Raw genomic sequence first — 27,604 nt, 5'->3', positions numbered from 1 at the left:
AGAGTGTGCAGCCAGCGCAGAGCGGTCTTGCTGCTGCTGCTGCTTCTGCTGTTGCTGCTGTTGGAGCCCAGACCAGGGCACGCCAGCTCTGTCCCTTAGAGCAGAGACCTGGGAAGGAAGGGAAAGCGGCTGCTTAGGTTTGCGCTAGAGCTCCTGTTTAACCTTTCCAACAGATACAGACACAGCAACTTTTAACACTGTCCCCTGCTCCCAGACACACGCCCACTGCGTCCTGCACTCCCACCCAGTGCTGCACGGGGCAGCCTGGCAGCAGGTCCTTACTGAAGGCGATGCTTAAGGGGATCCTATCTCCTGTTCTGGGAAGGCGGGAGTAGGACCCAGCAGGGAAGCAAGGAAGCTGCTGGTTAGAGCCGCCGGCGGTGGCCGTGCTGCGTGAGGACCTCGCCTTTCCTCCACTGGACACCTGCTGCAGAAGTCTCGCCACGATGATCCGCATTGCTTCTCTATTACTGGGAGCTGCGCTGCTCTGCGCCCAGGGAGCCTTTGCCCGAAGGGTGGTCAGCGGTGAGTCAGGGCAGGGGCATTGTCCATGCAGCAGAAAACAAGGGACTTGGCATTCGGGGGCAACATGGGGTACTCTGCTCTAGGGTGGAGACTCCTCATAGAGTTGGAAAACTGTACTTAGTGGGGCGTCCAGAGGCAGAAAACACGCTATATTCTTTCCTTTCACCTTCTCCGCCCAAAACAAAAAAGTTGTGGTTTTATTGTTTTTTGTTTTGTTTCTGTTTTTGTTTGTTTGTTTGGTTGGTTGGTTTTTTGAGCGCCTTCTATAGGTACGGAGCAAGCTTAAGATAAATATGTATGGGGCAGCTGAGCTCAGGGCAAAAGTCTCTACTTTCTTTGGAAGACAGTGAGTGGAACACAGGGAGACAGGGCTGGGGCACCTGTGAAAGGGGTGTGGTAGACCTAGGCAGACAGAGCTTGGACACTAAGGAGCTGCAGCAGGAACGCCACCTCCTGTTAGTCTGGCTCTAGTCCAGCCAGGGTGCTCACAAGGACAGAGTCTGAGACCAGCCCAGTCCAGATGTCTGACTTTGCAGCCTTTGTTCTCAGGAGGACTCACAAAGAACAGGGGAGAGCTACGGCCCTGTCGCCCTCGCTTTTGTATTTTCTAAATTAGAACAATCAGGAAAAACCCATTGGAGTTGGGTAAAGGTTTGGTTTGAGGTGATCGTGGTAATAAATTTGGATTTGTGCAAACAGCAGGTGCCCAATTAAATCTCTCAAATCAGTGAAAGGTCAAAATTGCCAAACTTCCTTGCTTTGTCTCTGATTCCTCACCCCCCGACCCCCGCCAGTGTCCATTGGCTAGTCATTGAGCAATTCATACCATATCCATTCTTTCTTAGTGTGGGAAAACCTTTTAAGGCTCTTCCGTGTCTGAGGCAACTGTGACCAGCACTGCACAGGAAGAGCTGAACAGTTACCCATAGAGGAAGCTCTTGCTATGCTCATCAAATGGTTGGAATGAGTTTATTGAATGTTGCTTCTTCTATCCAAGGCCAATGTGGTCCTCTGAAAGCTTATCCATCTGTACAATAGGTGTCACCAATAAAGAAGTAGATATGAGATGACAGTAACTTAATGAGTTCAGAGAACAGACCTTTAGGATCTAACGTATTAAGCTTGCTTCTGACTTTCTCCTCAGCAATTCATGTATTTCACTCAGTCAGATTCTTAAATGTGCAGGTAACCACTCAGTCTCCAGTAGCTTTATACAGGATGTTTAGAGCCTATGAGTTTAAGTCCTTTCTTTCCTAACTTAGCAGAACATAATAAACTGCAAGGAGATCTATCTGGTGGAACAAACTATGTATTTCACTACCTTTCTTTGTCAGTTTTTATGCAAATAAATAAATAGCAAAAGACTATGCCTTGAACATATGACATTTTAAAAACAAAGAGAAGCATTTAACTAACCTAAATAATGTTCCTTTGCTGCACTCTTATTTATATACCTTAAGGTTCTGGGGATGGGGAGATATCCCGAATAGAGTTCATAGAATTTAAGTACTTTGTTGAGGAAAAGTTTAATTTTCATTATAGTTCTACACAAATCATTCCAAACCTTTGGCTATGCTCTTTTTTGGGGGGCAATTCAGAGGCATCTTGAAGGTGACATCTGGAAATTTTCTAAGTAACTGAGCATGATTTATTTGATTTAGTATAAATGATGATGTTGGCTTGAGATTAAAACAATTATTTAGATATATTTCTCTTGAGGATAATTTGATTCTCTTCACATTGAAATTTAGACATCTATAAACCGATTTCTGAATCAGTGGATTAGATCAATTTTAGCTGCTATCAGCTGAGCAGAGAGCAGCCTAAAGTCTGTTATTTTTCCTAACACGTCCACTGACCGCCTGTTGATATTTGCTCTGACTGGTGTAGCAACCATTTTATACCACTAGGGACTGGTTATCCAGGCTGAAGAGAATTGAGACAGCTTCTTTGCTTTTCACCATTTGGAACAGACTTAGAACACATGGAAACAAATTTCTACTTACTGAACTTCAGGACGAAAATGTATAATTCCTGTGCAGTATCATGTAATCACTTACACACCATGACCTCAAACTAAATCTCTGGATATGTTTTTCATGTTCCAAAACATTCAACAAGATGCATTATAGTCCTTTAAACATGCCATTTTAAGGATAAAATATTTTAGGGATAGATACATTTTGAGCAGCTTCACCATAAGCTGATCTACAGAAGACTTAAGAGTATCTAATGTAATAGGACAGTAAACAGACACCCCCAACACACAGAGGACTCTGATGATAATTATTAGTGTATTTACAGAATTTATGGTTCATGGGAAACTAATTGGAGGATTTGAATTGTATGGTGATTTCTTACTCCACACAGATGTGTGGAAAACATCTGTTGCATCTCTTTAAATACTCAGTTCAGAAAGTCACTAGCTGATGATGACATTTTTCTTATGACAGCTTTTTAAGATTTTTCCTTATGGTATCATATGAAACAGGGGGATGAAAATTTGAGGTCTGTAGTTTGCGACTATGTTTGGAAGCAAGTAACATTTTTTCAAAACATTTGAAGTATTTTAACAATTTTTTTGTTTCTTTTTTAGAGTTCAGAGCACTGGTCTTCAACGCCCCCGTGCTGTGATGTGGCATTAACCATATTTCAGGCGTCTCTTATATTTCTTGAGAACTCTCTTACATGTGCAGCTTTAACTCTACTACAACTGAAATACACAAAGCCTGAGTGAAGGCAGACTGTTAGAAACAAGAACATTAGATCTGCTACCAACTTCAGCAATTCATGCTCTTCATACAGTCAGACATAATGTTTAAAATACAATTTAATCAGTCACTCTCCACTAACTTTTCTCAGTCTATGACTTTAAGTCATTCTCCTCCATGACTTCATAAAGAATAAAGAACTCACTATTCACTATAGAGAGATCTAGCAAGTGGAGCCAATTCTCTCTCTCTCTCTCTCTCTCTCTCTCTCTCTCTCTCTCTCTCTCTCTCTGTCTCATAAAGAGACTGTAGAACTGTAGAATGTTGCATAAGTGATGAGCAATAAGTAGCTTTAAAAAGTACTTTAATAGTAAGGAATATATAAATGAAACTGCAGAGCACATTCAAGCTTACAGAATGATTCCATGACATCATCAAAGTCGAAAATGATGACAGTGCAAGTTGCAAAGGATGCAATTACTTTAAGTATTCCTTGGGCAAGAAGGGAGCAAATTAATCTTATTACTAGGCATTTAATAAACTACCCATTTATCATAGGTATTATTCCCTACTGGCCGTTCATCATTATCTTATGGTGGCAATATCTATACATTAATGCTAGAAATGCATCTATAATTTTTAAAAAGGATTCTAAAAGGGTATATTCAGCTGTTGCTTCATTAGTTATTTTTATTATTTACAACTCTCTTCTGTGTTAGATCTTCAATTCATATACATGTGTAATCATTTAGACAACTGTAAGGTAAAGTTTTTGAAATCTGTTTGAATGTATACCATAATAATCTGACTACAGTGACCATTTTTGTATTTGAGACAACAGTCAACTTAGGCCCTAATTGTTTTATTGATAAAATAAATAAAATAAAATAAAAATGACATCATATATATGTGATGTCTCATCTGCATATATATATATATATATATATGAGAGAGAGAGTTGTCCTCAAATTAACTTTGATCTAATTATTCAGCATGAAAAATCCACACTCAGAAACAAGTTCCCAATACATAATCCTGTGCTCATACCAGCAATCAATAACTCACCAATGGCTATATTAGATCAATGTTTCTAACACAGAAGAGATGTGTGGCATGCAATAATCCTTTTATTAATACAGTGTCTTAAAGTGTCTTAACCATCTATTGCTTCAGACACATGTGGAGAAGCATAGACACCAAGGAAAATGGGTAACAGAAAGTTAGCTTGGCTTCAAACCCAAGTTTGCAATTATAAGCTGTGTGATCGTGGACAAATTATTAAACTCTCTCTAGGTCCCCCTTCCTTATTATAGAGATGGGATGAGAAAATCTACATCACACAGAGCTGGGAAGATAGAAAGCTTTTTAATACACAGATGTCTTGTGAATGTGGAGAGGGCTTAGGTTGGTAATCACTGTGTTTGGAGTTGAGTTTTTGAGGGGCAAATCTACTTCTCTAGTTGAATAGTTTATCAGAAGGACTTCTTTGTTGTGTATCAACAGATTTGATTTTTCTACTTCCTCTAAAGGTGCAAATTGTATTGGAAGTTATGTCTCATATTTCGAATTATTGATCAATCTCAAACAACTATTACAATAGCCAACAGTTATTATCATTGGTTCTATGAAACACATAGCTTATGTTAGTATTTAAAGAAAAAAATGATCATGAATGTTTTGTTCATTCCAACTACCTGCAGTTCTGCTGGACTCAAAGTACTACTTCTTTGATTGGCTTCTTGAACTCTGAAGTCATACTCTCACATAGAATCTTTATATCCATTTCAAATATCAGAATGTAAAATACGAGACCGATCTCTTCTCAGAAAGCCTACTGTGTCTTGGGGGAATAAATATGGAAGGCTGCCACCACCATCCCTGAAGTACCCAAAGATGGTGGATTTGATTTTCTTAGTGTAAGAGAATAGATTCCAACCATAGTGCACTCTGCAATTAGGTGAATCACAAAATTTATTTCTCATAAATAATTTAATTTTAGTAAATCTGTCTTAACATCAATCAAAAATTCTTAAGAAATCGGTGTACTCTTGTGAACTGAATACAGAACACTTAGAATAATTGGCATTTTATTTCATTTAGTTCAAAATAATTGGCTTTAGTCTCAGAGATCATGCGACCCTATCGGGTTGCAATACCACCATGTGTTTTAGTATGTTTTGAGGGAGATAGGAAAGAATTATAAAAAAAAAAAAAAAAGCAGTTTCTTGAATTCTAGTTAAGCATCTAAAGTTTAATGAGTCTGGCTATGGTGAGAATGATCATGTTTTCCTTTTTAAAAATATTTTCTGTTTTAAAATTTTGTGTTAAAAATATCAATTTTTAAAATCAAGTGGATCATAACTGAAGAAAAGAAATTTATAGTATGTTATCTATGTTTTTATCGAACAGCATGATCTATATGTAATACTTATCTAATGTTGGTTATGTTTTGTTATAGTAAGATAGATAAGGAAAACATTTGACAACCTCACAGCTGCAGAGCATTCTACAATAAATATTTTTAGTGAAATAAAACCAGGTTAGTGTTTCTATTCAAGAAGAAGAAACACATTGTTATAACTTCATGAATTTACCCTTGGCTTCATATAATTGCTAAAATCATTTTCAAGTTTGTGATTTTTTCATAGGTATTAAGAACCAAAATACTTATTTATGGAAATAAAAACAGAAAATTAGTTGTGACAATAATAGGAATGTTTAATAGTTATTACTAAGAATTATCTGTAAAGGGGTTGAGGATTTGGCTCAGTGGTAGAGCGCTTGCCTAGGAAGCACAGGGCCCTGGGTTCAATCCCCAGCTCCGAAAAAAAAAAGAGAACCAAAAAAAAAAAAAAAAAAGAGAGAATTATCTGTAAATAAAAGTACATATCTAGGTTTGTGCTCAGTGTGCTCCTGTGTGTACAAATCTAATATGGGCAAATATTTCTTTCTATAATTCTATGTAAATTTACATGAGAATATTAAAATATTTAAGTATTATCCTTAAATGTTTCTAGAATTCAGAATCAATGTTTTTGGAATCCAGAGAGGAAAGTCTTTGTAGATATGGCAAAAATTGAAGTGATTTTCAACTAGAGGTTCTGCATTGAGACTTCTGTAGAATTAGATAGTATGAATATAACCTCAGTGTACCATAAACCACGGTATGACTTACAGATAAATTACCTCCCCTATACAATATTTCTGGAAGAGTTTATTCGATATGACATTTAAATCTACATGTCAGGGACTGTTTCCATGTAATCAGCCAGGGTGAGAAGGGAGGCCATCATTGTTGTTCTCTAGCAAGGCAGGCTTTTCCGGGAGTGGGGAAGTCATGTCAGAAGGTCTTCCCTAGCAGAGCTTGTCTGGGAATTAGGGCAGCATTTGTTCCCCAGCTGTTCGAGTTCCACTGTGATAGCGGCCAAATGGAATCGGCTGAATGCAGCAGGAAGCTCCACAGATCCAGTTCCTGCTCATTTTGCCATGACTGGGACCAAATGTGCACAGTAAGATAGAACTCAGTCGTAAAGTAGAATTATATGTAAAGGCATTCAGCCTGTCAGCATTAACTGATTCCACATAAGACATAATAATTGTGCAGTACGTCTATAATTTCCAAGAAACTGCCTTGCTCTCCCTGACCTGGTTGGGGCTTTTTAGTTCAAACATGAAGACTCAGCTTGTACTCACCCAAGGTCCTGTGGGTTAACGCGTCTGTTCCCGCTGATAAAAGGCTTCTGTCTTGACCTCTCCAGGAGCACTCTTTTGTGCTGTCACCATCATCTTTATTGTTCATTTCTTGAGAACATGAACCACTCCATCTATAGGGAAAGATTGCCTGCATAGAGTGACAAGCCTGGAAACACATACAGGACCCAACTAAGATTGGATGTGGATTCTGAAAAACCCAATTCTTGTCTAATTAATTGGTTATTTTATTTATATACATTTCAAATGCTATCTTCCTTGCTGGTTTTCCCACCACAAACCCCCTATCCCATTCTCCTTCCCCTGCTTCGATGAGGGAGCTCCCACACGCAACCACCAACACCTGCCTCTCCACCCTAGAATTCTCCTATGCTGGAGCATCATCGAATCTCCACAGGACCAAAGACCTCCCTTCCCACTGATGCCAGATAAGGAAATCCTGTGCTACATATGCAGTTGGTGCCATAGGTCCTCCCTGGATGTACTCTTTGTTCAGTGGTAAAATGTTATTCTTTTTTTAAATTGTATTTTTTAAAAATTTATATTTCAAATGTCATCCCCTTTCCCAGTTTCCTGTCCATAAACCTCCTATCCCATCCCCTTTACCCTTCTTCTATGAGGGTGCTGACCACCCAACCACCCACCCCTTCTCCCCCCCCTCCCCCAGCCCTGACACTCCCCTACACTGGGGGATCTCGAGCCTTGGCAGGACCAAGGACTTCTCCTCCCATTGATGTCCAACAAGGCCATCCTCTGCTACATATGCAGCTGGAGCCATGGGTCTGTCCATGTGTACTCTTTGGATGGTGGTTTAGTACCAGGGAGCTCTGGTTGGTTGGTATTGTTGTTCTTATGGGGTTTCAAACACTTTCAGCTCCTTCAATCTTTTCTCTAACTCCTCCAATGGGGACCCATTCTCAGCTCAATAGTTTGCTGCTAGCATTTGCCTCCATTATTTGTCATGCTACGGCTGAACGTCTCAGGAGACAGCTATATCAGGCTCCTGTCAGCATGAACCTCTTGGCATCCACAATATTGTCTGGGTTTGGTGACTGTATGTATATGGGCTGGATCCCCAGGTGGGGCAGGCTCAGAATGGCCATTCCTTCAGTCTCTGCTCCAAACTTTGTCTCTATTATCTCCTCCTATGAATATTTTTGTTCCCCCTTCTGAGAAGGAGTGAAGCATCTGCACTTTGGTTGTCCCTCTTCTTGAGTTTCATGTGGTCTGTCAGTTGTATCTTGGGTATCCTGAGATTTTGGGTTAATATCCAATTATCAGTGAGTGCATACCATGTGTGTTTTTCTGTGATTGGGTTATCTCACTCAGGATGATATTTTCTAGTTCCATTCATTTGCCTATGAATTTCATAAAGTCATTGTTTTTGATAGCTGAGTAGTATTCCATTGTGTAAATTTTTTGTATCCATTCCTCTGTTGCAGGACATCTGGGTTCTTTCCAGCTTCTGGCTATTATAAATAATATAATAATTTATATTACATATAATGTAATATAATAGTAGTAGATATTTCTGCACCATACTTAGAGTCCTCATGCATTTTAAGTGTCATCTTAATATTATAAATGAATAGATGTCTATTGCATTTTATGTCTTTGCATGTATAAACCAGGGATGAACTTATCTTTTAATATATCAAGGATAATGAGTGGTGAGTTTTTGTATATAAATCATATCAAGGGAGCCTCTTAAGATGCTCTAGTTTTGTGACATATAACATCCATGTTACTCATCAAACCCATCCTGTTATTCTGTTTCTCTTTTCCTTGAGATCTTGCAAAGCAATCTTTTAAAAAAAGGCAGTATTTAAAAATGCTTGAATGAAATACAAGGTTAAATGTCTTAGGGGTGAAAATTTAGAACTTGAACACTTAGGGGAATGTAGCTAAGATTGTTTTGGAAACTTAGAAATATGTAAACTATATACAAGATGAAAATACAGTAAGGGCTTACTTCTTAAATACAATAATAAAAATATAGGCTTGTAGGAATCATTGTTTTAAACAATGAAATCATCACAAAGCCTATAAATAACAATAAAATTTCAAAATTATACATGATTTATAATAGAAATAACCATTGATATTTCCAGTGTCTCCTACCAATGAGTATTTATTTCAGACTTATTTGCCCTACTAAAACCTTTAAGCTCATTTTCCATAGCTATTTTTAAAGATATTTAATTTTCCGTTTAAGTTAAAGTTAGTTTAGCTTGTTTATTAATTTTTTGCACTTTTCTGTGTGCAGCTCCTGAATTCACATCCCAGTTAGATGTCATGTTGCATTGCTAAGTAATTATTGTATGTGTTTAATCTTTTCTCAAGATCCTGAATGCTTATCTCATAAATACTGTTGTGACGATAATGGTCTTCTGCCAATTTTTGCTTACTCGGGCCTTGTGTGTCGTCCCTTATCACAAATTGAAGTTTCAGGGGCTGGGGTATTGCTCTAACATTCATGTGATATTGCAATTAAGAGTAAAATATTGTAAACGCTTAATTTATCCCCCATTATTTAAGCATAGTCCCCCAACTACATGTGACAACTTTTCATACAGACTACAAAATCTAATAGGCAGTATGAGAGAATGCAAACATTTTATGTGGGTACTGGGAATAAAAACTCAGGTCTTCATGTTGGCACAGCAAGCATTCTATCCACAGAGCATCTCCCAAGCCTTATTACTTTTATAAATTGAAAATAATAGATTAGAAAGGTAAACTTTTTGATCTTATTGAGTGCGAAGGCACTCTTAAAATACTTTTGTCGGTTCTTTGAGAATTTCACACAGGATAATTTTTTTATCATATTCAGCCCAACTCTATTCCTTAACTTCTTTCTGATCTTCCACCACAACCCTTGCCAACGTCATACCTTTTTATTAAAATTAATAATTAGTCAACACTAATATGTGCTGTCCATATACTTCTTGGTGTGGGACCATCCATTCAAACCATTAAAGAAAACTGTCTCTCTCCAAGAAACTATCAGTCCACAGTTTCTTAAATGTAGGGCCTCATGAGTCTTTCCCCACTCCACAATACAATGCTGACTGCCTTTATTCCAAGCATGTCTTGTGCAGGCAATTATAACTGCTGTGGGTTCCTGAGTCTAGTGGTCCTGTCATGTCTGTAAAACAGTTTTGACACAGTCCTTCCTAGCTTTTGGCTCTTAGATTCTTGCTGCACCCTTTTGCAAGGCCTTGGGTGGAAGGGTCTGATATATATGTCCTATTTCTGGCGGAACACTCTATAGTCACCCTTTCTTTATAGAGTTTCTGTGATAATCTGCCCCCGCTGCACAAAAATACTTTTCTGATATGGTGTGAGGAGTGCACCAGTCTATGAGTAGAGACGTGAGAGTATGGAGGGAAGGTTTGATAATATGTATACACATCAAAAATTACAGTAGTAGCTTCACCTTGGGGGCCCATGTTTTCCCTAGTCATTAATTCTTGACTAAATTAGCAATACCAAGCTTGTGCTTAATCATGGAGAGCCAGGATTTAAGTCTACTCAGAGAGTAGTTATTTACATCCATAACCATCATGCCACTATTGTTACCATGGACATACTTTGGAGAAAAGAATTCTCGATACGTTTTCTATTTTGAATTGTTCTTTTATTGCGATTAACTTCAAATTTATGAATAAAGACCTCACAGTCAAGTTTATTTTTGTTTGTTTGTTTTAGGTCAAAAGGTCTGCTTCGCTGATGTGAAACATCCCTGTTACAAAATGGCCTACTTCCATGAACTGTCTAGCCGGGTGAGCTTCCAGGAAGCACGGCTCGCTTGTGAAAGTGAAGGAGGTGTCCTCCTCAGTCTTGAGAACGAAGCTGAGCAGAAGTTAATCGAGAGCATGTTGCAGAATCTGACAAAACCTGGAACAGGTATTTCAGATGGTGACTTCTGGATAGGACTTTTGAGAAGTGGAGATGGCCAGACATCTGGCGCCTGCCCAGATCTCTACCAGTGGTCTGACGGAAGTAGCTCCCAGTTTCGGTAAGCTATGACTGGATCCTGAGATGTTAATTTGGACCTTTCTGGAGCCAGTAGGGCCAAAGAAATGCTCTGATAGATGTTGCTAAGTGTTCCCATGGCTCTCTATTTATAGGAACTGGTACACTGATGAACCTTCTTGTGGAAGTGAAAAATGTGTAGTCATGTATCATCAACCAACTGCCAATCCTGGCCTAGGAGGTCCCTACCTTTACCAGTGGAATGATGACAGGTGCAACATGAAGCACAATTACATCTGCAAGTATGAACCAGGTAAAAGGCATCCATAGCTGTGGTAGATTTTTTTGTGCATGTTTGTTCCTATGAGACTTTGTCTTTGCAGTTAACAATCTTTCTCTATTATTCCTATGAAAGAGGCATGACCTCACAGCTTGCCCTGTTAGTGTCCTGAAACACATCATTTGCATTAGAGTCAACCTACCAGCGGGCTTATGAAAGGGGAATGGGTAGAAACCATTTGTTGGGAAAGGTGTTTCCAAGAGAAATATAATAATTTATACAAGAAACAATTTGTTCTCGTATTTTGTAAGTGACCAATGTCTATATGAAAATACCTTAAAAACTTATGAGACTCTGGAAAGTAGGCATAGGCTACCAATGTGCCTATGGACATACACGCTTGGGAACAACAGTTCCTTGGTTTATCCCTGTTGAATTTAGGGGAGTGAAGCAACTTTCTTCAGGCTCATTAGTAAGTCACATCATAGAATGATTCTTACCACATGGTCCTTTACTTGACTGTAACGACTTGTTCCATAGTTAAAAGGATTAAGTTCACATTATATTCTTACTCTGATTTGTATCCTTAGAGAAATGACACTTTCTTCAGTTTTCTTTTGTCCCATGCAGTGACTGGGAAAATTCCCTTGACCTACGGCACATTAGTGTGGCTTCCTGCTGCAATAATGAAATGGAGTTCCTTCAATAAGACAGTTCAATGGAGTTGGAATTTGACCTAAAAGGAGGACTAATCAAAGATGTGCAAACATATATTTGATCCTCTTAGACACTCAAATTAGAAACTAAAGTCTTCGCATATTTATTTTTCTATTTTTCTCTACAATATTGAGAGGGGTCATTTTAACTTTTTGAAGGATTATGAGCATGATCTCATAATATGTGCCCATAAAAGGCAATTATAACCAAGTGCCAATGTTCCTATTATTCTCTTGAAATTACACAATTTCTTTCTCATAAAGCTATGAAGCACAAGAGATTATTGGATTAGACTTACTCTTATGCTTATCCTTCTTTCCAGTTTATTAGCCAAGTTTTTATATCCCTAGTGAGTTTATACTTTGCCCTTGGTGGCTAAATCTGTCATTACACTCTTGGAAACCTTTTCAAGCCAAGTTTGTTATTTATATTCTTTCTAATTGTGTCTTGGAGAAATACAATTGAAATTCTGTGATATTTTAAATTTGCTGTAACACTTGACATTTACTAATGTCAAGGTTTTATTATTCATTATTTTATTATTCATTATTTAGTAATTATTATTTATTAATTGACAGTGTCAAGGGTTAAAATGAGTTAAGTAATATGTATGTATTTATGTACATATTATATGCCTGATAAGTTTGAAATTTATTATTTACTTTCATAGTTTTATTCCAATAGCATGGCCAATAATGTTGAAAATGTTCTTATAAATTACCTCATAAATTGCCTTATAAATTCTTATAAATTACCCTGGTTATTCAGATCTGGGATAACTGAAACACATACATATTCTTTTGGTTCACTGATATCATCCATATTTTTTATGTCAGTACTTCTAAATGTATTATTTGTGCTAAATTTGCCTTCAGGGGCTGTTGAGATGACTCAACAGAGAAAGTCATTTATTGCCAAGCTCGAAAGCTGAGTTCAGTCCCAGGGATTTATACAGTAGAAGGAGAAAACCTAGTCTCTCAACTTGTTTACTGGCCTCTACATGCACACCATGGCACCAGTGCCCTCAACCACATCCAAAATAGATGTAATTTGAAAAGTCAAATTACCTCATAAGTTTTACTTTGAGATAAAAATAGCATATGTAGAATTAAGTTACTGGCTTTTTATTTAAGCAACAGCCACATTCGAGTTTCTTAAAATATTTTAAATGTAAATAGTTTGTTGACTAATTACAGGTATTTATAAATTACTCCAAAATATCAGTTGACATGGGTGGATATACCACCAATGAATCAAGATTGTAGAACAATATTAGCATTCTTTAAAATATTATTATGTTCCAAGGATGACCAAAAATGCTCTGTGTAACACTTTTGTCCATAAAATAACAAAAGTAAAATAATGAATTTAATTACTCTAACAATGAGTACATTTATAGCTTTTTTGTCCTGTTATTGTTATTGTTACTTTATGACCTAATCTGGCATGACACTCAAAATATAGCCCAGGCTGGCTTTACACTCATAGTGGACCACTAGACATGTCATAAATAAAAGAATGTTATAGGCTTGTAGAATGAAAGTATACTTTACTCCCCAACCCGAAAGAACTTCATTAAGGAAGAAGCATTAGATACCGCAATAAGACTCTTGCACAAAGACTTTCTGTTTTATTTCAGTTCTCAAAGAAGAACTCCATTTAGAGTGACACACATCATCAATAGCATGATAGGAGTTCCGAAGGGAAGCTCTTTTGATTCCCTTCACCTTCAGGGACAAAGGTAGCATAGGCAGCAAGATAAAGACCTTATGGGAGAGGATTCCTATTGGTCAGGAGAAACAAAAGGAATTCCTTGCCCTTATACTTTTCTAGATGTGAGGTTTAGGGGTTGAGGGTGTAGAGGGCACCAGACCATATGACCTAACCTGAGTGCAGGCAGTTTTAATAGAGGCATGGCACTAGATAAGAGTTATCCTTGGTTCAGACTTGGGGGTGTGGGATGAAGACTTTATCATTAGTTGCAATAGGAGAGACATTGAGATCACAGAGTAGGCTTGCTGTTCAGCTTGAGTGTGCTTCACTCAAGTAGGTGCATGCTGGGTAGGTGGGTTAGTTAGAACACCTGTAATTTAGTCATTCCTGGCTACATTTTCCCCTCAAGAATACAACTTACTTTGGCTAAGCTGTTAAAGTAACAATTGTTTTCATTAGGGGAAAGTATATGAGATGGTTGTATCTGGCCATCTTAACAGTAAGAAATCTCAAGAGTTTCTCGTGCATTTGGGAATTGAAAGATCTAATTATATAAAACTAGGGAAGAAACAACTTGCAGAGCTTAATTAACATCAATTTACTACTGTTTAAGGGACTGGGCTCTATTTGAGTGCACACCTACAAATCTCATTACTTGGGTAGCACAGTCATGCTCTTCAGAGGGCCGCTGCTTGAATCAGCAATTCCACATGCAACTATGCAACTTCTGCTAATTATTATTGTACAGTAAATGCTATTCCATACAGAATTTACCTTGGTTGCCTTTTGAATTGTTTCTTATTCCTTACACTTTTATTAATATTTCCTGTCATTTACATCTCAAATGATACCCCCCTCCCATCCCATCTGCCTTCTCCCCACTCCTTTTTGCCTCTATGAGGGTGCTCCCCTACCCAACCACCCACCCTCTCCTGCCCCACTGCTCCAGCATCCTGCTACACTAGGGCATCAAGCCTCCACAGGACCAAGAGCCTCTCCTTCCACTGATATCAGACAAGAGCATTCTCTGCTATGCATGTATCTGGAGTCATGGATCCCTCCATGTACACTCTTTGGTTGGTGGTCTAGTCCCTGGGAGCTGTGGGTAGTTCAGAAATTATTATGTACTCCTGTAACCCTTCTTCGTTACTGACTGTAGCAGGCTAACTTACTGACTGTACCACTCTTGGTTGTTAATGAAGTTTTGGTTATAAAGGGAATTCATCAAATTGGTTCTTTTGTTTAAACATAATTAAATATTGACTACTGTTAGTTAATATTTTGTACATTTAAATTCCGAATATATATTTGCCTACAAGATATTCAGAAGTCAAAACCAAACCTCTTTATTGTCTGCTGATACAGTTTATTTTTATTTACTTTCATTTTCATTGTGTAATTATTATTCATGATTCCTATGCTAATTATTTACAGAGATTCATCCAACAGACCCCGTTGAAAAGCCATATTTTACAAACCAACCTGAAGACACCCATGAGAATGTGGTTGTTACTGAAGCAGGTGATTCTCTTCTGTGCATTTTAACTCTCACTTAAACAACTGTGCTTTGAATCAATCCTTCATTTCATCCCCAGTGAAATTTTTCTTGTGTTTTAGGAATATGGTATGTTAATTATGGGCCCGTAGACACTTAAATTTTGGAACTGCATTAGACATAATTATTCAATTATACATTTTCAATAGAAAAACATTTCTTAACGTTTCTATTTCAAATGGAACCATCTAGTATAAAACTGAGTGAACAATTTTAACAGTTGTATCTACAAAGCATTTCCCAATATAATGTAGTGACTATAATTCAAACTACCTTGTTCAGGGGCTTAGAACAGTGGTTTGCTATTGAATGTACAGGGCTTGACTGAGGTAGAGATGAGGTACAAATAATCCTGATTGTAGCTTCTATAGACTTCTCTGTATAAAAACCTCTACCAGACCAGTTTGAAGCTATCCCTGTGATATCACGGTGTGGCTTATTAGAAGGGGGTTCACACAATGGGCTCTCTATCCCACTGCCACACCAGATGACAAAGTTAAAACAAATCTAATCCCAATTTGAGTTTCATATTAGCCAGAAACTTCTCTTAATATTTATTTCATAGACCTCTTTTTAAAAAAAATTATGACCTAAACCATATGGACAGAAATGGTTATCTTTTTCTTTCATTAATATAGATCCAAAGGCCCAAATGTTTCAAACTCAACAACTCCTAGATATAATTTTATGTTTTGTGTCATTAGTATCAGAAATGTTAACAGTAATTTGAAAGGAAAGTATTTCACAAATCCTTAAAATGTTTCATGGACCTGATGAAGGCTCAGAAAGAAGGCTGAGTACTGTATAACCACTATTCTCTACATTTTGATAGACTACCATGTAGGACACACACATACACACACACACACACACACACACACACACACACACACATAAGGGATAAGTAAAGAAATATATCTTTGAGCACTTGGAGTAGGGAGTGAGAGGTGACCTTGATTAAAATAAAGTACATTCACATATGAACTTGGGTTAAACAGCACTGCATCTCTGAATTACCAATCACTAGATCTCTTTAAATACACCCCTTAGCAGAAGAAAGGATGAGCAGTGAAGTGAATTGACTATGGCCAGCTGTTTTTAGAACCATAAACATTTGTGAGAATGTTGACTAACTTTCGGTTTGCAAGCCAAATGCCATGTTCCTCATCTTGCTGTCTGTATGCAGATATGAGATATGTGCCTTTAACAACATTCATCATAGTAAACATAATTAAAGTCATTAGTAAATAATTAAACTGCACACATTTTCCTCTTACAATGTCATATATATATATATATATATATATATATATATATATGTCATTTCATGCTCTGCAGGTCTTGAGTGCTGGTTATTTTCTTTAAAATGTACCAAGAATGCCCGTCATTATGGAGTGTGATAGAGTAGGGTTAAAAGAGTGCTTATTTTCAGAATTTAATTAAATCGTGCTATTGTCTCCAGAGTCTTAGTCTCTGGGGTATGACTGTGTCATGTCCTGTATGAGCTTATTGTCACTTAATCTCAGACACTTCCGTCTTACCATGACACTGAGCTTATCTGGTAAGATAATTCATTATCTTCTAGGTGAACAACGATTGTAAAAAATGTAATTCCTTAATATAATGTCTCTACCTGTCCAATGATTCAGAGAATTAATAAAATGAGAAGCTAGGATTAGTAAGGCATTATGAAAATGAGCTCATGTTGGAATCACAAATGTTATAGAAAATTTAAAAGCATGCATATTTAATTGAGCATGTCAACCTGGGCATTGCAATTTTGTTTATAGTATTTTCAAAGCATCCGTGTATTTTTAATAATTTTTTGTACTTGAAATTTACTTATTCTGGTGAATGTCCTATTTTACCTTAATCCTTAGGGATATGTGTTGATAACCTAGTGTTGGCATCCTTCCTGAGCTATCTCTGAACACTAAGACTATTTTTCTTTTGTAGGCATAATTCCCAATCTAATCTATGTTATTATACCAACGATTCCGCTGCTTTTGCTGATACTAGTTGCTTTCGGAACATGCTGTTTCCAGATGTTGCATAAAAGGTAAAAACCATATTGCTGTCCAGATAAATAAGGGAAAAATCCCTTTAAATATATTTTGAGACGTCTTTAAAAAATGTTACTATGTCTTCAACTTATATTAAACACTTTTGGTTTTCTTAGCTGTCAGTACAATTCCAGCATATAAAACTATAGTGCATACTTGGGTTTTATGAGGCATCAGTGTCTCCTTTATACTTCATAAGTCCCGTGGACAGTATCTGTTTGCCAGTCAGGAAGATGGTATATTACCTTTATTTGCCTTGTGTTGTACTGCTAGCTTATATTGTGGATCTGAAGTCAGAAAGCTTGTAGGCTCATATAAGGTGTACTATACCATCCAGTCGCTGGGATGGTAAATTAACAAAAGTATTAAACCTTTCAATCAGAATATTGAGTTACCTGGAAAACTCGGTTTTAAAGGTATACATGTAGTATAGATTCAAGATTCAAATCATAGCCTTCTATTTTATTTCAAAAAGATATCTTTAGATTGGGAAATTCAGTGTAGTTATAAAGATAGCAAGGATAAGTGTGGTAGTTTGAAAGATTGAGACAGGATTATCATGAATGTAAGGCCAGCCTGAGTAAGCATTCTCAATAATAATCATAACAATAAAGCATTCTGTTCCAAACACACACACACACACACACACACACACACACACACACACACACACACACTGTCTGACAGAAATTTTGAAATAAAATGACATGAACTAATGGTAAGATTTCCAGGGAGTCAATAAAGTAAACTTTTCATGTGTGGTACAGTTTGTCAATTAAATTGCAAAATTATGTATCCATGAAAAAAGTAGAAGATGCATCTAAGTAAGGACAGATTTGCTAGAATAAATAACCTCTTTGCTTGTGGTTAAATAACTGAACAAAGGAAGACTTGCATCGTGGATGCAAATGAAATTGTTTTCTTTCTCTTCCTGTTTCATTATTTTCTTTTCCTTAAATAAATTCTAAAGAACCTGAAAAGGCGCAGTCCCTCAAAAATGTTAATTATAAATTACCAATTTGTATTTATAAGTGATCTAATTTAGGCATGCCTGGTAGATCATGCCCTCAGTTACAGAACTCAGGAGGTTAGAAAGGGTAGGACTATGAATTTGAGTACAACCTGGAGTACATACCAAGGACATATCTAAGAAACAACCTGGACTACATACCAAGGACATATCTAACAAGCAAACAAGCAAGCACACCCTGCCAACCAAGTCAAATCAAATCAAATCAACAAAACAACAACAAAAGAAACAAAGTCAAATAATACGAAACAATGACATTTGAAAATATAAAATCATTAAAAGATAAGAAGTGGCAAAACAAAGTCTGGGAAATTAATATTATATTTTGAGGCCCTCTAGATTTCCATTAAAAGATATGTTAAACACTGTTTATTTTCCTGTTTTATATATATGCATATATATGTATATATGTATATGAATATTATACACAATAGAAAATATGCCATTTCTTGTCCTAATTCGTAAGACTGTGAATGGAATCACATTGACTTCTTACTGGGAAAGCAGTGGCATGGGGGGTTACAAATCACTTCTTACCCGGACAGACTGTTAAAGTGGCCATTTAAATAGCAGATCAGTTAGGAAACACTACATGTATGATTCAAACATTCTCACTTGTCAAGTGAAATGCGCTAAATGTTGAGCAACAGCATGGCCTTTAAGGTTTGTTTTGTTTTTCCCAAGAGCAATTGTTTTCATTCAAAAGATCTGTGGCTGTTTTCACTTGTTTTGAAAATTTCAGTGTGAGAAAATAAACCAAAATTGGGCACTTTCGGTTGCCGGGATGAGCTTAAGTCCTTTGTCCATCGTTCTTAGAGCCTCCCCTTTTCCTTTCTTCCAGGAAAGCAAGGAGAAACTTCATCAAAGACTCCACTCCATTATCATCTGAGTGCCTTGCAGAAAGTTTAAATTCCAATCTGGTACACATGGCGGGTTCTCTCATTCCATACCATTTCCAAAATAACTCTCTTTCCCTGAACTAGTAGAACATTTTTAGTAAATATTCATTACAATTGAAGCCACGTGGAAAACTTAATTATTTTTCCCTCCATTTTAAATACTCTCTTCTTCATAAACTTTGCCTGACTTATTTCTGTTCATGCTGGATATACCTGGTAGAATTAAACTATGTCGTTCTTATCTTGTTAGAAGGAATATGAATAGAATGTGTAATTCTACTTATCACCACAACACTCGAATTGATATGAAGTCAGTATTTTTGCGTTGTAATGCTCAAGGCTTTAAAAATAGATCTTCTTTGTCTTTACGGAGTTCTGCAAAGTGGCAGGATGGTGGAACAGTGCAAGAAACAGTATATCTGTGAGGGTGGCAAAAGCTATAATAGGCTGAAGTATGGGAGCCTAGGGGTAGACATAAGTACTAAATGTAGGGGGCTATGGGTAGACCAAGTGAGAGATTATTTCCAGGAAACTAAGGCAAAGAAATGCAGAACTTGACATGTAATCTTGGGGCTACTTACACACAGGCACTCTTACAGGAGCCAGAACAGTGACTATTGTGGGAAAGAACAATTTGAATCCCAAGCACAAGTTACCAGAAGGGCCTAAGTTCTAGCTCTGCAGAATGGAAGTTACATGTCAGACATTCTTGGAGGAAGAGCTCACAAGCTCCTCCTAAGTCCTTGAATATGCATCTGCCTTGAGCATACATTGGAGAGAGAGAGAGAGAGAGAGAGAGAGAGAGAGAGAGAGAGAATAATTAACCTTTCAGGACACAAATGACTTAAGTCCAGTTCAGGAAGACTAGTGAAAGAAAGTTATAGGTGGTTACTTACCCTTAGGATCGGAACATGTGTTTGTGAATGATTCGACACTAATGGCATCAGCCATTATATCAGAGGGCCCATAAAGCAAAATTCAGAAACATGGCCAAAGAAAACAAAGTTTATTGAGGAAAAGTGGGAAGTTTTAGTACTCAGTCAGGCATTTTTACACATGTGTGTTTGAATTCCATGGTTAGTCAAAAGATGCAAATATATTTGCTTGTCTGCTTTCAACACTCATAAGAACTGTTCGCCATCTTTCCACATTGGAATAATCTAGACTTTTTTGTAGGAGTGGAAAATATTCTCAGGAGGCAAGAAGAACTCATAATATCTGTCTAACTATCTCCATTTGGACCAAGACATGTCTGGTTTGGTATGAATCAAGAACTGAATTTCTTTCTTTCTTTCTTTTTTCAGTAAAGGAAGAACAAAAACTAGCCCGAACCAGTCTACACTATGGATTTCAAAAAGCACTAGGAAGGAAAGTGGCATGGAGGTATAATAATGAACTGATATTGCTCTGGAAAATAAGAGTAGTTTTGTAATCCTTGATCAGTGTAAGGAATGGCATCATTAGTTTGGAATGGCTTGAAATCTCAAAGGATCTGCAAGATGAACTGTAAGCTCCCCCTTGAGGCAAATGTCAAAATAATTTTTATATGTTCACAGTTTCACTTACAAAATATACTGAGTGAGGCCTGCTTGCTCTACTAAAGGATACACCCAAACTTCATGTAAACAAAATGGACCATGTAGATATAATTTCCATGGAAATACCTGGAATTACCTGTGTCGGGAGTAGTTACTTTGGCTTTTTTTTTTAATCTTCATAAATTTTGACCTACTTCATATACTATAAATTATATTCCAATTTACAGTGTGCAGAAACATTTTACCTTTGCTAAAGTGTTTGATGAAAATAGAGTGTTCTGATATTTATATTTATGGGCATTTGATTTTTACGCACATGCTGTTTTCATTAAAAACTGAATTCACACAGACACAAAGAAATCTTTCCATTGGGAAAACATTTCTTTTGTAGAATAGTTCATGTCCTTTCTGTTTCTTTGCTTTTGGTTCAATAAAGGTTAGGAAGTCTCTTCAGAAATAAGAAACCATTTCATTGACTGTGCTATATATCTGCTGAAACAGTACTTAGAGGCAAGAACTGTCTAACTTCAATTGTGCAAGACATGTGCCTTACAATTATTCCTAATTTAAAATTAAACAGATTTTTGTAATAAAGTATCTTTACTAATTAATACTTGTATAGACACCGATGTAGTTAACCTTGGAAAAAATGGCATCTGCAGTACAAACCACAGGTCTTCACATGTTGCCTATAGAATTGCAAATAGCTCCCTGAGTGTCAGGAATCAATGCGGCTCCTCCCTGTCAGTCAAACAGGATGACTATTGGAAGGCTTTGGAGTCAGTCAGTTGCTGTTTGGCTGAGGATTTCCTAACTGAATTTAGCCTGTAGAATATACAAAATTCAATGGTTTCCAGCAGTGTGATGCTAAGCAGAACACACTGATATTATAGATTTAGAAAACAAGAAGAAGAAAAACAAAACTACAAATCACATCCACTAATGGGCCATGGACTAGAGGTCACTGACGTTTGCTTATCTTTGATGAGTGTTGTTTGTGATTGTGAACTGTGGCTTCCTTCTGTCTGATGGAGTTTCCTCAACATGTGGTATTTGTTCTTCTCAAGAGAGTTGTAACTATTTTGTCTTCAAATGTCCCTGTGTTACTTTTAGCCAAATAAAGAGTTCTTGTTTCTGAAGAATGATCACTGGTGCTGTCTTCATTCTTAAGGGACCAAAGCCCAGGTGCGTCTCATCGTTACCTGAGGATGAAACCAAACATTGCTTGTGAAGAGCAATCCGAAAGAACAGGGAGGTTTCCTCCTTCTCTGTCAGCCTTTTGCAGTTAGACAATAAGGCACTTGCCTTAAGTAGACTTGGTTTTCCAAACAAGAGGCCAAATGGGCTCTCCGGTCCTTTCCTGCTGGCTTTGAGACAGAATGGGCAACTGCCCTCTAAGCTCAGCTGTCCTCACTTAGCCCCAGCCTTTTGGGTCAAACGGAAGGCCAGCTGCTTTGGGTCTGTCTTCCTTTTATGCCAACTCCACCGGTTTCTCCATTTAGCTAGGCCAGTGAGAAGGGTAACTGGTCTCCCTCTTTTTCTGCGCTACCCTGAACTCTAACAACTGAAGGGTGGAAGCACAAAGTGGATGGAGAAGGCTGGTGTTCTCCTTTTTATCATAATCCAGGTCAGGAAAACTTCCAGTGTCGATGACGAACTCCATCTGTGACAAGGGTGGAAAAACAATTCCTTTTCCTTTTAAAAGATGAAGATGATGATGATGATGATGATGATGATGATGATGATGATGATGATGATGACACCGTCCTAAGGGTTTCTGAAGTTTTAGCTGGCCCTTGAAAAGCAGATACACGATGTAACTGCTCTAATTTTCAGAACACAGTTTTAATATATGTTGGGAAATGCTACATTCAAGCATTCCAAACAAATCATACACCTGATTCTTCTGCTTATTTCTCCTTTTTAGGATCAGGTTATTAGCAAGTTTTTACTAATAGTCTGTCAGAGACTCTTGATTATTAATGTTAATGCTTATGGGAACATCTAGTCCTCCATCATCTTGGTGGATCTTCTTTTATTAAAATGTTTTCCAGGCTCTGACTGTCTTTAGGTACAACATGGTTGCCTCTCAACCTCTGCCCTCCGTTTTCAGGGTCACTGTCAGATGCAGCGTTTTCTCCAGTGTCTCTTGAATGCATCAAATTGTAATTATTCAGTCTAAGGGTACCTTGAACTCATTTCCTTCCACAGAGCAAATCGTGGCAGTTGCTTCTTTTGATACAACTCACTTGAACCCTATTCCTTCTTGCATTGGTTTAATTCGTGGAAAAAAAACAGACGTGTGCATTTATGTTGGTGAAATATGTCTGTGTTGGGGTGAGCTTATGTGTGTATATTTATCCTTCTGTTACGTTAATGTGGATTTCAGCAGATTCTGTTTGATAAGCTGAACTGACATTTGCAGTTACTCTGGAAATAATCCAAGAGATTAAAGGACTGAAGCAAATTCATTTATTACACATTTTTTGCCTTTAGAAGGCAATTCAACCATGTCTGAACAAATTTTTCACATGTTCAGGAAAGTCTAAAAACTGTACATTTTTAAACTGTTTTTTATTTTTTAAATAAAAAAAGATAGCTTAAAGTAAATGTAAAGATCATTTGTGGAGAATAAGGGTGGAAAGTAGTTTACTTTTGTGTTGATGCTAGGTCAAGAGAGAGACCTTTGCATGTTCTGTTTACTTTGAAGAAAGGCACAGTTATGATTTGATAGTGTCTGTGATATGGGCTCATAATAAATGTACTTTTATGAGCAGGGAAATATTATATTTAAATAGAAATGCATGTGAGTGGAGAAGCAGGAAAACAACAGTGACTCTGGTGGTAACACTAAATTGAAATTAGATGAGTTGCAACATCTCATTTCAAACAATGACATACGTTAGGCAAACTACTTCATTTCACTTCTCCACCCATTTGAACTTAAATGTATGGAAAATGTCTTAAAATAATAGCCCTTCTCACAATAGAAAATGGTAAAAATTGGTTTGAGACAAAGGAAATGACAATGTCTATAGAAGAGTAATTGTTTATTATGAAACAGAAATGCATTTCATGATTACTTTATGTTGCAAAGATTTATTTTAATTTATTGTCTGCCTACCATCCCCATTTCAGCATTTAAATGATTTAGCTAAAAATATGATCTTTTTCTTCTCATGAAACTCTCAGTCGCCATACTAGTTTAAGTAAAAACGAAGGAAAAAGGAAAACCTGCCCCTCACTTATGTTTGGGTCAGGAAAATGCCTAATGTAGAAAGCTATGGATCCATTCTATAAACTGTGAGACCCGGGCATATACCCCAGGGCGATTAGGCAGTGCACACTCGACTCCAAATGATGTCACACCAACAAGAAACCATCTGTTGTTTTCTTGGCACATTAATGGTCCTCCAGAATCACCCTGAAGGAAGAACCAGAAGTGAAAAGTGTGAGTACGTGGCCAATCAGTATCAGTAAGTACAACATGCTAAGCTCACCAGTCAAAAAATAATGCACAGAAAAATGATTGATTGACAGTTATATGTCATTGTTCTCATTGTCATTCCAGTCAGGAGATATTTTTCCCCAAGGAGATGAAGCAAATGGTAACAACAGAAAGGTAATAATTATGATGGCGCACTTCTTATCAATTATTTTCTCACTTTCACTATTCAACATAACCAGACATCCTCCCCCCACACACACACATAGAGCTCCCAGGGACTAAAGCACCAACCAATGAGTACACATGGAAGGACCCATGGCTCCAGCTGCATGTGTAGCAGAGAATAGCATTGTCTGGCATCAATAGGAGGAGAAGCCCTTGGTCCTGTGAAGGCTCTCAACTCCCCAGGGTAGGGGAATGCCAGGGTGTTGAGGTGGGAGTGGACGGGTGGGAGTGGGAGTATTTTCTTAGAAGCAGGGAGAAATGGGAAGGGGGATGGAAGAGGGGAAAAGGGGGATAACATTTGAAATGTAAATACATAAAATATGCAATAAAAATTTAAAAAAGAAAAGAAATCATGTCAACCTGAACAATTCACTTAGTTACCTAATATGGGAAAGATCAGAAAAGCCTTCAAAGAAAAGGCAAAATATTCTGTTGGACCCTGCTACTAAGGTTGTTTGCAGTCTATCATGCCCCTACATACAGCTTTCCTGAGCTTGGTGCAAAATGGAGGACTCCCTTTTTGTAGCCGACCTTCCTCTTCTCTGCCTGATTAGGAGGGCTTGATACCCACATTTTCTATCTGAGGACTGTCACATAGTGCTTGGCAAAATAGCAGGTGTAACTTACTCTCTCCACATTAGAACCCAGTCAGCAAGCATCTCAAATCCCAGTATGCCTCTCCATGTAAATGAGGCATTCCCAGTGTGTTCTCCGTTCAACGTTTTACATTCACCCCGAAAACTCCTTCCTACTGTCCGAGGTTTGTACATAGCCCTTGTTCACCCTGAACAAAGTGTATGTGCACAAGCCGTTTCACTGAATATTGTCTAAGAGAGCTATAACACGGAAATTTTTGGAGAATTACTTCTCTCTCTGGCACTCCCTGATGGGGATCCTGCCGACCCACCCATTCCGGACTCCACTTCATCCTTTCCTTTCCAGTGTGCACCCTGGAGGAGGGAGCCAGATTCGGAACCACAGTTTTCCACGTCACGATTTTCGAAGAGTTAAGAGCTTACGCATGGGCCTGGTTTTATTTCTCCTATGTGAAGGAACGTTTTGTTAACTAGCCATTAGATTCGAAAACCTTAATATCTCAACAGAACTAGGCAAATCTCATGTCTTCTGGTAACCAGATCATGTGTTTTCACTTGAGATTTCATTTATAGGAGGATGTCTCTTTTGTCATAATGCAAAGAATAATGGGTCCTAGTACAGTTAGTCATACAGGTCCTATTTGTGTGTAATGGTTCCTTTCTAATGCAAAGAGAAGTGATAGGGACATGAGGTAGTATTATTTAATTATGAAAAATTTCTCTTATATTATGCACCGAATTCTGGTTATCTATCTATCTATCTATCTATCTATCTATCTATCTATCTATCTATCTATCTATTTATCTATCTATTTACCTACCTACCTATCTATTTATTTTTGAGGCAAGACCTCAATATGTAGCATTTTGGTTTGGAACTGGCTATGCTTGTCTATCATTGAACTCACAAAGATCTTTCAGTCTCTGCTAGAATTAAAGACATGTACTACTCAGAAAGTTATTTGTTTTAATATCTTGAGATAATATGCAACCTTCCACATTTTGCCCAAAATGACTACCACAATAGAGTATTTAATTTAAACCGTAGGTGAGGAATTACCTTGAGAGGTCCCTTGCCTGATAGTTTAATGATGGTTGGCGCTATATTGAAGGGGAACGCGTTGCCTATATTCGAGGTGAAACAACTGTACCAAAACTGTCTGAAGAAATGGCTGTGATTTTCATTTTGTATCCAGAGGCCTAGATCTGTATATTTGAAATAATTATGGGGAAGTCTTGCCCACAATATGTTATATATTATTTAGAAGTCATTAAAACTAAACCAAAAAGGAAGTCACCTGGTTCTATTTATTTTATAAGAATAATTGATGTTTTATTAGGTAAATATAAGATATTGGAATCAAGGACTATAATTAATCAGTGTGTACAAAGTCCATTGGAGTTGCAGAGATTCATGAACCATACAGAAGGCTTCCACCTTTCTCCTGGGTGTTTGCCTGCCTGGGAGCCTTGGTTTTATTTCCATTATATCACTTCCAACTATCCAGACATACTATGCCATTTATTATGTAAATTTCTGGCCTTGATTTTATAATTCATTCAATGACATTTCTATTATTATTTCAAAGAATTATAAGTACTTCAACAGTAAATGCAACGACACAAAATACAATGCCAACCAACCAGAGCTTCCAGGGACTAAGCCACTACCCAAAGACTATACATGGACTGACCCTGGGCTCCAACCTCATAGGTAGCAATGAATATCCTAGTAAGAGCACCAGTGGAAGGGGAAGCCCTTGTTCCTGCCAAGACTGAACCCCCAGTGAACGTGATTGTTGGGGGGAGGGCAGTAATTAGGGAAGGATGGGGAGGGGAACAGCCATAGAGAAGGGGAGGGGGAGGGGTCAGGGGGGTGTTGGCCCAGAAACCAGGAAAGGGAATAACAATCGAAATGTAAATAAGAAATACCCAATTTAATAAAGATGGAGAAAAAAAAAACAAAATACTAAAACTGACTGTACTTAGACACTACTTGTAGTATACAATGATATGTAGTATATGTCAATTAGAACACCAAAGATCACCAACTTATTTGAATGTGAAGGGGTATTGACTATTTTTATCTAGAATAATGGTTCTCAATCTTTTTTATATCTTACAATCACCTGTAGGACACAAGAAAGCATTCACCATTGGGCCTCAATTTATATTCTGATTTGCTGTTGTGTGATGGGTTCTAAACTCAGCAATTTAAACAAGTTCCAGGGAAAGAGATCCATCTGATGGACTATGGGCCGTGTTTTTCATGCCAATGATAAAGAATGCAGTTTCCGAGTGGACAGCGAGATGAATTTCTTTCTTTTATCAACGAGAAGTTAGTTTTATACTCTTACTGGCTCCAGATTCAGAGGACTACCTCAGAGATGCAAGGCATTTGGCATGCTTGACTGCACAGATTTTTAAGGCTAAAAAAAAGATTCAGCAAACATATTCAAACAACGATACATTAAACATCTTAAGTAATGTGCTGTTACTTCATCAGCTAACATTACAGTTGATCCAAGAAAACTGCGTGACAATCTAGTGATGGCTATAACTCCACTATAACAACATTCTATTGCGTGAAATATCTCTAGGCATTAGGAACGTTT

The 27,604-nt window shown here is 37.5% G+C and overlaps 2 protein-coding genes across 3 annotated transcripts in view; one reads left to right on the top strand and one right to left on the bottom strand.

The window, feature by feature from the left end:
- Positions 1-28: 28 nt before the first annotated feature.
- Positions 29-21,865, top strand: Chodl (chondrolectin). The gene is made up of 6 exons (XM_032899399.1): positions 29-525; positions 10,659-10,968; positions 11,081-11,238; positions 15,070-15,156; positions 17,147-17,249; positions 20,487-21,865. Exons 1-6 carry the CDS (start codon positions 447-449, stop codon positions 20,569-20,571), a joined length of 822 nt encoding a protein of 273 aa, XP_032755290.1. The 5' UTR covers positions 29-446; the 3' UTR covers positions 20,572-21,865.
- Positions 21,866-23,169: 1,304 nt separating this feature from the next.
- The window catches only part of Tmprss15 (transmembrane serine protease 15), a 109,782-nt gene continuing 105,347 nt past the window's right edge, over positions 23,170-27,604 (bottom strand). For both annotated transcript variants that reach the window (XM_032899397.1, XM_032899398.1), the window contains one exon: positions 23,170-24,144. In XM_032899397.1, the coding sequence (XP_032755288.1) occupies positions 23,989-24,144 (156 nt within the window). In that variant the 3' untranslated portion in view covers positions 23,170-23,988. The remainder of the gene's footprint in view (positions 24,145-27,604) is intronic.

The sequence above is a fragment of the Rattus rattus genome, chromosome 4 (genome assembly GCF_011064425.1).
Source record: "Rattus rattus isolate New Zealand chromosome 4, Rrattus_CSIRO_v1, whole genome shotgun sequence".
In the NCBI taxonomy this organism is placed as follows: domain Eukaryota; kingdom Metazoa; phylum Chordata; class Mammalia; order Rodentia; family Muridae; genus Rattus; species Rattus rattus.
This window is presented reverse-complemented; position numbering and strand designations above follow the sequence as displayed.

What these genes read in the sequence shown, in the direction of transcription:
- Chodl (XM_032899399.1), top strand. Translation starts at nt 447, where the DNA reads ATGATCCGCATTGCTTCTCTATTACTGGGAGCTGCGCTGCTCTGCGCC. An exon ending in TGTGGTTGTTACTGAAGCAG is followed by an intron (nt 15,157 to 17,146) that starts GTGATTCTCTTC and finishes TTTCTTTTGTAG; the next exon opens with GCATAATTCCCAATCTAATC. An exon ending in TTCCAGATGTTGCATAAAAG is followed by an intron (nt 17,250 to 20,486) that starts GTAAAAACCATA and finishes TTCTTTTTTCAG; the next exon opens with TAAAGGAAGAACAAAAACTA.